Source organism: Psittacula echo (genome assembly GCF_963264785.1).
Source record: "Psittacula echo genome assembly, chromosome: 2".
Classification (NCBI taxonomy): Eukaryota; Metazoa; Chordata; class Aves; order Psittaciformes; family Psittacidae; genus Psittacula; species Psittacula echo.
Window position 1 is genome coordinate 38,910,314 of NC_137737.1, and position 13,138 is coordinate 38,923,451.

A 13,138-nucleotide genomic window follows, 5' to 3' on the forward strand; every position below is an offset into this window, starting at 1 on the left:
AACCATGCTGACACTGAGGCAGTTTTGTGGTTGCTGTTGCTGTACATGAACCTGATTTTGCATGCAGGATCAGTTACTGCTTTTTGATGTGAGCAGCATGTTCACACCTATGTATCCATCTTTGCAGTAACTGATCTTATATGTGCTTTTAGTGCCAGGTAAGTGTGATTTAGAGAAAGTGCAGTAAGCTGCTTTGAGCTTCAGTGTTAACAGCAGTCTTGGTGTGGAAAACATAAAATAGCTAATATGTTTTAGTTTTATATCCTAGCCAACTCCACAGCAACTTGTGCTTGTCTTCACATTCCTGAAAGAGTGATTTGTTGTTTTTTCATGAACATGAAACTTTTACTCTTTCAAAGGAGATTGTTGAGAAAGGTGAGACCTCCTGATGAGACAGTAGGACATTTGAAATAAGTTAGGCTCTTCCTTCATTTTCTAAAGGAAATAAGTTGCATTTTCGCCTTACTCCTTGGAAACAGATTTTTTCATACTTTAATGCCTTCTCCAAAGTAAAAAGTGAATGTTTCTGAAGGGCAAATAGTCCTGAAGGAAACCAGGCTTCTCACATATGGCATACTCACTGCAGCGGCCTATTTTGAAAGCATTCTTTTCAGAGGAGTAAAACTGGAACAACTAAAGAAGCCTTTTAAGGCAGTTTATGACAGTATCAGATTACCCTTGTTCACCACTGAGATGAGAACACCATGTATTGCAGTGCCTAGAAAATCTTGTTTTCATCAGAACTCTGCCTTACAGAAGGAACGAAAGCCTATCTTTGTGCCAAACATTTCACAGTCCCGTGATAAAACAATGGCAGAAGGGGTACAATGAGAATGAGTATTGTCATAGTAGTCGAACTTTCATTGTCATTACCCACAAAGGAGAACTTTAGAGAGGAACATGAAGAAGAATAAAGAAGTGCATTCTGGATGTTTACACAGAAGTCCAGCATGTGATATGGCACAATTGTGGCCCATTGCATGTCTGAGAGAGTAGAAAACAGCTTATTTACAAGTGGCTGGGGGAAAAATTTCTTAGTATTTAGTCTTAGTATTTAGTCTTAGCTTTAGAGGTGACTGCAAAATGCCATGACATCATTTCTTCTTTAGGGAGAAAATGTTATGTAAGAAGGGGCTTCACAGAGCCAAAAATGGCTCTTGGCCATTTCTGATTTGCATGGCCTAAGTGGAAGACTTTGATGTAATAACCTTGTTGAAGAAAGCTGTTTATTGCTCATATTACTGTGATGTGAGCCCACTAAAGTAGGTTCTGGCTATGAATGGGGCATTTGCTTTATTAAGTGCTCAATAAACACAGACAGCAAGATTTTAACATATAACTAAACAAAAAGAAAAGAAAATAGAGTATGGATGGAGGTAGCCAAGGAAGGAATGAGAGCATGATGGGCAGTGGAACTGGAATAGGTTTCAATTTTGCTTGCAGAGGAGAGTTTAAAGGGGGGGTACTGAGATGTGATGTTGGGGGACTTCTGAACATGAAGAGCAGTCTGAAGGAAGAGATAAAGGTGCTTGTTTGAAAATGAAGCTTGATGTCCTGTGAATCTGAGCTCTTATTAAGGGAGAGATGGTAAGAACAGTATGTATGAACTATGAGGGCTGATCATACTTAGGTATAGTAAAGATGGGAGAGAAGGAAGGGAAAGAGAAAGGAGAGAGAATTGACTCCCTTAAAAGTGTCAGGTTGGCAGGGTGATTTTTGCAGCAGCTTGGTTGGTCAAAATGGGAAGCCTCCATGTTACTGTAACTAGCAGATGGGAGAAATGTCACAGGAGAGTTTGAAGTTATGGGGGGTATCTAGGAAAACTTCATCTGAAATGTGTTAATCAGAAAGGATTGCCTCAGGGTTATGTCTTTTAAGTCTTTTACAAGCACTTCTGTCGCTTGTCACAGCAGCAATGGAAAAGAAGTTGTTTCATTATGAGACCCATTCCTGCAGCTGAAGTCTTTTTGGGTGGGCTTACAATCCCATTTTTCATTTCCGTGAGTGATTTCGTTGTCAGGTTGACTGTGGTCAGTCTGGATAGAGGATGTTAGAGGAAAACTTACAGAAGAAGGCAAGAACTATGATAATAAACTGAACAGGAAAAAGCTCTGAGTGCTGTAGATGGGTTGTAAAAATGCAAGGTAATAAGCAGTGGAAAAAAACCTCTTAGAAAGTAGTTTCCTTGTCAGTGAAAAATAATCATAATGAGTAAATTCTAGCAACCAAATAGTTCCTACTCTGCTTGGATAGACTGCTATCTAAGGAAAGGACTGTGCATGTAGCTGATCAGTGTGATCTAAGTCATAGTGCAGTAGGCAAAAGGAAGCACCTGCTGCCTTTACCATAGGTTGGATAGCAGACTAGAAATAAATAATACTGACTGGAGTGTGTATATGAGGAATGATCTGCCCTCTTTTTGAAACGGGGAGCCTTAATTTCCTGACTGCCTTTTAAACTTCCTGAGAATAAATTATTTTGTGTTCTATAAAGATAAAAATTCACATTGTGTAAAACGACTGCTGTCAGCCTTGTTAACTGTACATTTTAGAGCCATCTGATGAGCTGTGGATTGGGCTGAATGACCTCAAGGTTCAGATGTATTTTGAATGGAGTGATGGGACACCTGTCACCTATACCAAGTGGCTTCGTGGAGAACCCACTCATGCAAACAACAGGCAAGAGGACTGTGTTGTTATGAAAGGAAAGGTAAAGTCATGTAGTTATTGAATTAATTACCTTATAATTCTATATATCAGTTGGGCTTTTTTCTATGCAAGAGCTACAAAGTAGGGGATATTACTGTTTGAAGCAGCCTATTTTAGAGTCTTATACGTTATTATTTTTGAGAAAGGATCTCCTTTGTTTGTGTTGTCTTCCCTGGGAAGCAGGCAAGTGGTGGCTTTCCTTGCCTCCAGCATCCATATTTCTGGATTTCAATTTGTGCGCGTGGGCTTTTTTAATAAGACTTTTAATTTCCCTGTCAAGTACATGGACATGCAAATGCTTTTCTTCAGTAAGCTACCAAGGCATTTTGGGTATGTTTGAATTTTTTCTGCTGTGACTGAATATGAGATACACACCTAGCTTTAGAAATTGCACTAATAGTTTTTAATGTGTTGGAGAGAAATATCATCTTTATATTATCTTTAGAAGAAAACAGAAGCCTTCATTTTCTTGTTCTAGGCAAAGTTATAAATCTCAGGTCTAGGTGGATTAGATGTTATGCTTGCATTTGCACTGCTCATGCAAAGCTATGAGAAAATTAGTTGGCAGTGGCATTAGTAGAAGCCTTTACTGAGTGACTGTATGCCTACAATTAAAAGGCTGCTTTGAAACGGCTGCCTTTTGGAATGTGGCAATAATTGCTGACCAGGTGTACTGCAGAAACTGAGATAATAGCTGGTGTGAAAGTCAGTCTGTGTGTGATGTTGCAAAATGCTATTTTTCCTCTTTGTGATAATCGAAGGTGTTTGATTGGCAAATCAGCCAGTAAAAATAGGTTGGAATGAGGTTGGAGTTAAGTACTGAACTTAGATGTAGGTTTTGCTTCTTATAAAGCTAGTAAAAAATCATTAAAGACATAAAAGCATAGAGCACCTTTTTTGAAGATTAGATCCCACTTGACTAATGTTCTGGTCTTATGTTCAGGATGGATTTTGGGCAGACCATTCTTGCGAAAAGAGAATTGGCTACATCTGTAAAAGGAAACCCATGTCAGAAGGTCATACAGAAGAGGAAATTATTGACATGGGCTGCCAGAGGGTAAGTGAAGAAAAAGTAGTCTGATCTGAATAGGCTGCTAGGAATGGTTAAGAGGAGAAAATGACACCTACATCACAGATTAAACAGGAAAAATGGGTTCCGTGTTGTCATTATCAGAACATCTGGCCTACTGATTTCTAGGGCAGGTGAGATAGGCATTCATTAGCATATGAATAAATCTAGGCCATGACTGTCATTTGGCTCTTGATTCTCCCTTACTTTTTTCGAAACTTAAACCAAAACTCAAACCTGTAGTCCCTGCAGCTGGCCATTTTCGCTCAACTGGCACTCAGGCCTTCCTATGGAATTGACCTGTACCAGCAGTTGCTGTTCAGCTCTGCCTACAATTTTCTTTAAAATTATTCATAGCAGGAAGGGTGTGTTTGCCTACATATTATTCTCTAGGCTTTGCTGTGGTCTCTGGCAGTGCTCTCTACTTTGAAGAATTTGTTATGAGTGCCTGAACAAAATGAATCCATTGTGCTCCTTCTAAACTGCCAGTTGATCTATTGTTTATTTGGTAATGTTTGCCTTCTGGTAACATAACATTCAGTAATTCCAAAAAACCTACTGTAATTTCTTATGTCATAGGGAATCTGACTGGTTTTTTGTCTTCCATGAAGAAATTGCCTCTTCTCCCAAGTCTGCTTTACACAGCTGCAGAGAAAGTCTTTGATATTTATTCCTAGTATTTGTAAGGGTATCTGGAAAGCTTGCAAATATTCAACTGCTGAGAAAGATAGAGAGCTCCTAATGCTTTTGGATGTTATCGTTGCCTGGAGAACTAAGTACATGCTCATAGACAAAAGCCTCTCATAGGTGAGAAATTGAAAACCATTAGAAGACAATTTGTGTGAATTGTGGCTAGTCACAGCAAACTTCAGAGCGTATTTCAGAATTAATGACATTTGAATGACAAAATATTAGAAGAGTGTTTTAATGTTAGTTGATAATAAACAAAATTGTTTGAGGTGTCATTCCCTTTCTGAAAAGCAAAGCTGAAATTTGCTTCTCAAGACTATTCTCATGATTGCACGGTGCCTATGTGCTAGTTATAATCCTATACTGAGCACTAAAGGTACACAGCAAAGCCTCTTCTGCCTTTGTAAATGGAATGCACTGATTAAAAATCATAATATGTGAAAAATAATATGTTAAAAAGCTTTGATCTTGCTTGTTTACAATCTCTCTGTGTCGGTTGTTCCTTTGTCTAATTGTTAGCTGATAGTGGCGTATTTTCCTTTTTTTTTTTCAAGAAGTTTAGAAAAGCTGCAACATACATGATCATTTAATGTTTATTTTGACAGGGTTGGAAAAGACATGGTTTTTATTGTTACTTCATTGGAAATACATTTGTATCATTTTCTCAAGCGAATCAAACCTGTGGAAGGCATCAGGCCTTTTTAGCAACTATTGAAGACAGGTATGTAAAAGGCTACTTGCATTAGGGGATCACATGAAGATTTAACATCTGGCATCATCTGAATATCATACTCTGATCCGGACAAACATCTTGCTTGAAAGGACAGCTATCTGTAGATACAGAGCTTCTCACAGTTTTTGCATGTAATTCAAATCCAGGAATTCAGTTTATAGTAAAAATAGGTGATAACTGTGAAATCAGTATTGATGTAGATGGTTATGTCAAGGGGAAAGAAAGGATTCCATTTCCTATTTTTTAATGGTAGTGGCTTGAAGATGAGTTTTAGTTGAGTGAGAGATGCAGAATCCAATTATTATGAGATATGGCTCTGAATTCCTTTCAAAAGGTACCTGAAAATCCATCATAATTTGGCCAGGGTTCTGTGTGTGCTAAATCTCTGAACAACTGGTGCACATGGAATGCTGGGAAAATGAAAGGGATAAGAACAGCTTATTTTGCTTGCAGTTAACTCAATGCTTTTCCCTTTCTCTAATCTGTTTCTGTGTAATCAAAATAGATATTTTCTACTTTGAAAACTCTAGCTGTCAGGAATGGTAGCTCTCTAAATATAGGTAGCTCTGCAGCTGTCATAAAAATGGTTTAATATTAATGTGGTCTTCAGACTATACATTGTTAAGGGGAGACTTATTTACTTTGATTTCTTAAGAGCTGTTTGTTTAAACACCATAATAAACTGTGACAGATGTTACCTCTACATAGGTTTGTTTCCTAAACATGACTTTTCTTGAATGATCGTTGGATCTAATTTGTAGTGATCCTTAGTTTGATAATATAGTATTATACTACTCTAGCCTCAATTTTTGTATATTTCAACAATAATGCTGAGATTCCTTTTCCAGTTTTGGATTTGGCTGTAGCAAGAAGTCGGTAAAACACAAGGCTACTGGAAAATCTCAAAAAAATACAGTGGTGTAACACGTAGGTCATGTCAGGTTTCTTCTTTCCCACCAATTTCATTTCAGTCTGATTATCTGTCTTTACTGGACATCTGAAGAGAAGGCAAAATACTCTGTTATTGAGGCTTACAAAATATCTGTTATGTAATGTTTTGTTATGTGCTTTGTTGAAGTAAATCCATCCAAACTGTGCTTTCAAGAAGGTACAGCAGTAGTCCTGTGAAAATAACAAGCTTTTAGTAATTTTAAAAATTAATTTAACAGTATTAATTTAACAGTTGTGTTCTTTGGAACAGGTATGAACAAGCCTATCTGACGAGCCTGGTTGGGCTGAGAACAGAAAGATACTTTTGGATTGGACTTTCAGATGTAGAAGAAAAGGGAACTTTTAAGTGGGCTAATGGTGAATCTGTTTTATTTACACACTGGAATTCTGAAATGCCGGGTAGGTATGGCTCTGTACTGTTTAATGAAGGTCAGTGCCCAAAATACACTGCTCACTACTTGAATTTTTTTACTTCATTCTATAGTTCTCACTTGGTGGTATAATGACTAATTGCTCTCAAATATACCTGGGTGTTTTTTCAAGCATGAAATCCTGTCACTGACTTCCTGTTTAGTGCTGAAATGAGTTTTCAACATGAGCTTGGGAAGAAACTTTAAACTGAGATCAAGTTTCTGATTTGTGTCTGTTCTGGGAAAGTTTGTGTCTGTACTACTCTGGAAGTGCATTCTCCGCTGGCATACTGCACCCTGCTTGCAAGTCCTGCCTGTTCAGTCATATTTCATAGTGTACTTGATCACTGCACGGTCTGAGGTGTGTGAGATCACAGCATGCATGAAGCATCTTGTTTCTGGTCCTAGAGAAAATGGGATTGTGGGGAAGGACAAGACGGCCAAGGCAAGATTTGTGTTTAATTTTTTTTTTTTAATTAATATCTTTGCTAGATCAATTGTGATTTCCTTCTTTACTGAGTTTTGTTGATGAAAACATTGCTTTTTTTTTTTCCTGTTCTAAGGTAAGGCTATGTAGACCACCAAGGCAGTAATAAGCTAATATATAGCAAGTTCATTTTTTGAAAACCATAGTCAGATTAGACAAATTTGAGAAACTAGCTCTTAACTGCATCTTCAGTTTTAGGGGAGGATTTGTTCGATCGAAGGTCATGATGTTGCTGGAGTCAGCCACTGGAGATGATTTGTTGTGAGGCATAATTCAGTATCTCCAATGTGGATGAACCCCAGAATTTTTGTTGTTGTTGTTGTTTTTGATATCTTTTTTTTTTTTTTTTTTTTCTTTCTTTATGTATTGGAATCATAAAATCACGGAATGGTTTGGGTTGGAAGAAACATGAAAAGATCTAGTGTTCATTCCCCCACCACCATGGGCAGGGACATCTTGAACTAGATCAGATGGCTCAAAGTCCTGTCCAACCTGACCTTGAACATTTCTGATGATGGGCCATCCAAAGCTTCTCTGAGCAACCTGTTCCAGTGTCTCACCACACTCATAGTAAAAAAAATTTCTTCTTTATGTCCAATTGAAACCTGCAGTCTTTTATTTTAAAACCATTGCCCTTTGTTCTGTCACTACAGGTCCTGCCAAAAAGTCTTTCTCTGTCTTCCTCATAAGCCCCCATTATATATTGAATAGCCATGGTATGTCTTCCCAGAGCTTTCTCTTCCCCAGGACAAACAACTCCATGCGCGCTCAGCCTTTCTTTACAGGAGAGGTCTTATAGCCCTCTGATGATTTTTATGGCCCTCTTCTGGGCATGCTCTAACATTAGCAACATTTTTGACTCTAAGAAGACTTAATTTCTGTCAGGATAGAATATGAAGTTTTCTAAATTCTTATGTCTTCCTAAAATATGTTGCTTTTTTGCACTCCTGTTTACAACCAGGCAGAAAGACAGGTTGTGTTGCCATGAGGACTGGGGTTGCAGGTGGACTATGGGATGTAATAAAATGTGAAGAAAAGGCAAAGTTCCTGTGCAAAGTATGGGCAGAGGGAGTGACACTTCCACCTGTTCCTACAACAACTCCTGTTCCCAGGTGTCCAGAAGGTTGGGACTCAAACAGTCGTATTAGCTTCTGTTTCAAAGTAAGTATATTGCTTATTTCTGCACTAAGGTAGTTTCTATTTGCTGCACATACATGCAATAAAAATTGATATATATATATCTGATTGCTTCCTAAGCTTATTTACAGATTATATGTAAAAGTCTTTTTCCCTTCTAATGAAATTTGCATGGTTCTGTTTATTAAGTTAAAATCTGATCTTTGGGTTTGATCTTCTGGTATTAACTTCACATCCTTTGAAGACTGAATTTCCCATTTTTTAAAGATTGAATTTCCCATTCTTTTAAGAGTCAAAGTGCCTTTCTCTTAGCGGTTGTCTTGCAGCAGATACTTGTGTCAGCAATACTAACTTGTGTCAGTTTGCTAACTTGGCTTAAAGATACTCATACTAAATGCGTGTTTCACAGAGGTGAATGCTTATAAACCCTATATTCAGTTTCTCTAATCCCCACAGAACAAGTTAACTGTAAATAAATTGCTTTTGGGTAGCTGATGTTTCTTGATCTTGTGATCTGTATGGTCTGTTTTGTCTGATTCCAAAATGCTCTCTTTAGTCTTTTTCAAGACCAGAGCAAAAGAAAACATGGCTTGAATCTCAAGAGTTTTGTCGAGCTGTAGGAGGAGATCTGGCCTCCATTAATGGTAAAGAAGAACAGTATGTGATATGGCGTTCTATTGCGTGAGTACCTGAAGTCCATTCACTTTAATTAGCCTTTTGATCTTTCTGAAATATTTAGGTTTAGGTGTGTTTTCTTTAGTATAAGCCATTCTGGATACATTATCAGCATCTGTATAAACATAGCAAAAAAACCAGAGCTGGTGACATAGCAGGAGTTGTATGACTAGCAATAATCATCCCAGAAGCTAATGCTAAAATGAGACTGCCAAGATACCTAGTTGAGGCAACATTTATCATCCGATGTAGTCCACTTACTGTGGATTTGGGCATACTATAAAGTTACCACAGGTACCAGTTTTCCAATAGCAAGTGTACAAACAGGTGTGATATAATTCTGGTCAATACGTTGGTTGTCTGTCATTTTTATGAACTCCTCAGAAAGCTAAAAAAGCAACTTCAGATTCACTTTTTCCTACACAGGGAATATAAATAAGGTTAGTAAGTCCTTGAACTGTAAAAAGCAGGTATGAGATTTCTGAATGAGATCAAATATTTTAAAAAGGTAACACTTGGTATATGATCTGAATAGACTGGGCTCAATGAACCTCTACATCTCTGTCTAACTAGGAAGCAAGACTGAAATATGGCAGCCTTGCAAAATGCTACAACCATACTAAAATCCCATATAAGCTCCATACATATAGTAAGGAATAAGTCTCAGATGCTGCGTTATCACAAAGTGACTCAATAATTTCAGATAAATCAGTAAAATGTATCTGCTTGCAACCAAGAATTAGTTTTAGGTGCTATTTTTTTAATGTGATTTAACTGCAGCAAGTAAATGTGTTTGGAAACTGTAAGTGCCTTTACAGAGAAAATGAAGAGTTGATAAATGGAGGCACAGTAGCTAGTGAACCATTATACAGTAATATTAGGCCACATTATTTTCAGGAGTTGGATTAGATCAGGACATTTTCTTGGTCAGTATTTCAATCTGTTTGAATTAACATATACTGATAACAGCTAGACGTGGTTACATTTAAATTAATTTCTAGCCTGGTTCTTATTGTTTCTAACAGCTTTAGGGATTATTACAGTTACTGTTGTGAATGATAGATTATTAAAAATATTGTAATGCCTTTATTAATTTGGGGTTTATGTTTAAACTTCTAACAAATGGCACATTTAGCATTACTTTTTTGGGGTTATTTTTAGGAACAATGGCTATTACCACCAGCATTTCTGGATGGGTTTACATTACTTGAATCCTGATGATGGCTTTGTTTGGAGTGATGGATCTCCAGTGAGTGATTTAATTTTCCATAGCTGTTATTTTGAATTCCCTGTGGTTCTCAAATGTGTGTGGTATATGTGTTCCTGTGTAATTTTATGCTTAATCATAACCTCCACTGCATCATGCTCTCTTTAGAAAAGTTTATGAGCAACAATTTCTTGGCTTGATTTCTTTTCTTGCTAAAACATAGTAATTTTTTATAAGAAAATGTGCATTGAATTGACAAGAAAATTAAATCCATGTAGACCAAAAGGATGTTCTTGTAAATAGAAGGATTTTTTTGGACTGAAGTAGACTATCTTTAGTATTTCTCTTCTTTGCTAATTAGATCTTTATCTGAAATGGCCTACATTCCATAGAGCTGAAGGCAGTTGTTTTATGCCAGTGTGACTTGACTATACTTTAGACTAAGATACAAAACTGTAGAAGCAAAGGAGGTTTTGGATATGTGAGTGTATTTCATGAAAGGCTGGTCAAAATATATCGATGGAAGTTTATCGTACAGGAAACTGAAATTGGAATTTTTACAGAAAAATTAGAATAGCAGTAATATTTTTCTGAGAAAAATGCTAACATTTATGTTGTGTCTTAATAATGTCCTACTCTGATTCATATAGGATATTTATTTAATTTAATATCAACATGTGGAATACCCCATCATTGTTAAACTGCAGTCCAGTTGTAATCTGACAAAAAGTTTGAAATGTCAGCATTTGCATGGGAAGATTCTGGTTTCCTCTTATCTAAGTTTTTAAACTGACAGTAGGAAGAACCTGAAGGTCTGTGGTTTGATGCTGTATCCTCCCTCTGTCCATTATTTTCTTTCTATATAACAGAATCTTCACAAAACCTTTTCTGTCATAGGTGAGGTATGAAAATTGGGGCTTCGGAGAACCCAATAATTATCAAGGAATTGAACTTTGTGCAGAGATCAGTGGTGATTCCAGCATGCTATGGAATGACAGGCACTGTGATTATCTATATGGATGGATTTGCCAGATAAGAAAAGGTATGGATATATGTGTTAGTATGATAAGAAAAGTTTCTCAGCAATTTTTTCCTTAACTTTAAGAAATAAAACATCTGAAAGCCTGTTTATCAGAATGTTTTGCTGTAGAATGTGAAATATGAAAATGGAATAAAGATTTCTATGTCTTCAGTGCATTTAAAGATACACAGCCTTTGATGCCCTGCTGGGACTTCTCACTGATCTTTCTCTATGATTTCAGAAGAGGAAATGTGGTATTTGAAAGATAGGAAATACTACTTTGAATATTCACTTTCACTTTTGACATTTCATTTTCCAGCAAATCCTATTATGGATTTTTTTTTTTTTCTTTTCTGCATTGAGTTTCAAATTATTAGAGAATAGTTTGCAAATCAGTTCACATACCTGAATTTTTATGTGTGGAAACTCCCTCCTTTGCTTGGTTCAGGTGCTTTCAGCTGTTGTCAGCTAATAGTATCTGTAGTTGCAAGATGGAGCCTGGTTTTGAGATACTTTGCTTTGATCGGGTTTATATTCACATGTTGTTTTCTTGCTAAATTCCCTTGAGATCTGAATTTGGATGCTTTTCTTTTCTGAAGCCATTAACATAAAATTTATAATTTAGGGAAATCTTGGGTTCCACAAGCAGTGTGTCTACCTAAGTTTGAGTAATTTATAAAGTGCTCATTTAAGCATTTTGCCACATTCTTACATTGGGAGGGGAGCAAAATAAAGATGGTGCATTAGGTAAATGACAATGAAGTACCACGTCTGCTTTACACTGGTAAGAGAATTTCTTAGGCAGAAAATTTCTCATTAACTGCCAGTAGCTGTGAGATCATATTTTAGCACAAAATAAATAGGCAAACCTATAAAGAGAGATCTTCTGTACTAGAAATTATTTTCCTGAGATGCTAATGATGGCATCCAGGATGCCATCTTCATGGTGCCATAGCAAAAACAAACAGGGGAATCCTTTAGCCTGAAGTCTTCTTTTCAGAAATGACCAGTTAATTTCTTGGGATCTTTTCCAGTGAGATATTACCTAGAAAAATGTTTAAGATCCAGATAGAAGTTCTTCTCAACCAAAGAAAGATAAAAAGAACTTCACTCTGCGGTAGCTGTGGCACCATGGAAGAAGCCTGCATTCCTGCTGCCTCTGGTTTAAGCCAGAATTCATGTAGAAATGACCTGGGGAAAGGAAGGAGAGGGAGATACAGGACTGTCTTAATAGAGTTAGTGCTTTGGGATATAAGATTTTCTGCATCCAGTGAATACCAAAATTAATTATTTAATTCAGGTAAATTTCAAGGTATTTTATAATACATTACACATAAGGAACAGGGAACATAATTATACAGGGAACATAATTATACAGGGAACAAAAGCATATATTTAAAATTGAATAGTGTACCAAACATAGGACATTTAGGCTAGTTAGTTTCTTCTACTTTTTGATGTTAAATCCATTGCTAACCATAACATTTAACGTCAATGGAAAAACATGCCTATCAATCACAGTAAATATTTTCTCTTACAGCAGAAAGTTTACAGTTGTAATAAATATCTTGTTCTTCCAGGAGCAAGTGTAAAGCCTGAACCAACAGAATCTCCTGCACCCAGTAAGTGTTAACTGCTATTACTATTTATGTGTGTGTATGTTTAAAAGCAGCTTTTATAATTTTACTAAGAGTGTCAGTATCTCAGGAACAATATATTTGGATTACAATGTATTTTACAGAATACAAGACTACAGAGGATGGATGGATTATAAATGAAGACAAACAGTATTATTTCAGCACGGAGAGTGTTCCCATGGAAAAAGGTCGGGAGTTCTGCAAAAGGAATTTCGGAGACCTTGCTGTCATTGAGAGTGAAAGTGAAAGAAAGTTCCTCTGGCGATATGTAAGAAAAATCATTAATACTATGGAATAAATCATCCAAAACAAGTGGGCATGGGCACAAATCCTTTTCACACTGGTGTTTTCCCTACAAGATGTATGATAGTGAAATTGCAGTAGCATTAAGCCAGATTGAAATGAAGAACAAA

General features: G+C 36.7%; 1 protein-coding gene across 3 annotated transcripts in view; it reads left to right on the forward strand.

Annotated features, from left to right (window-relative positions):
- LOC308218076 (macrophage mannose receptor 1-like) overlaps positions 1 to 13,138 on the forward strand; it is a 57,013-nt gene that overhangs the window by 23,235 nt on the left and 20,640 nt on the right. For all 3 annotated transcript variants that reach the window (XM_080611680.1, XM_080611682.1, XM_080611681.1), the window contains 10 exons: positions 2,552 to 2,709; positions 3,652 to 3,765; positions 5,073 to 5,188; positions 6,402 to 6,550; positions 8,010 to 8,209; positions 8,742 to 8,866; positions 10,022 to 10,109; positions 10,965 to 11,109; positions 12,669 to 12,710; positions 12,830 to 12,993. In XM_080611680.1, the coding sequence (XP_080467806.1) occupies positions 2,552 to 2,709; positions 3,652 to 3,765; positions 5,073 to 5,188; positions 6,402 to 6,550; positions 8,010 to 8,209; positions 8,742 to 8,866; positions 10,022 to 10,109; positions 10,965 to 11,109; positions 12,669 to 12,710; positions 12,830 to 12,993 (1,301 nt within the window). The remainder of the gene's footprint in view (positions 1 to 2,551; positions 2,710 to 3,651; positions 3,766 to 5,072; positions 5,189 to 6,401; positions 6,551 to 8,009; positions 8,210 to 8,741; positions 8,867 to 10,021; positions 10,110 to 10,964; positions 11,110 to 12,668; positions 12,711 to 12,829; positions 12,994 to 13,138) is intronic.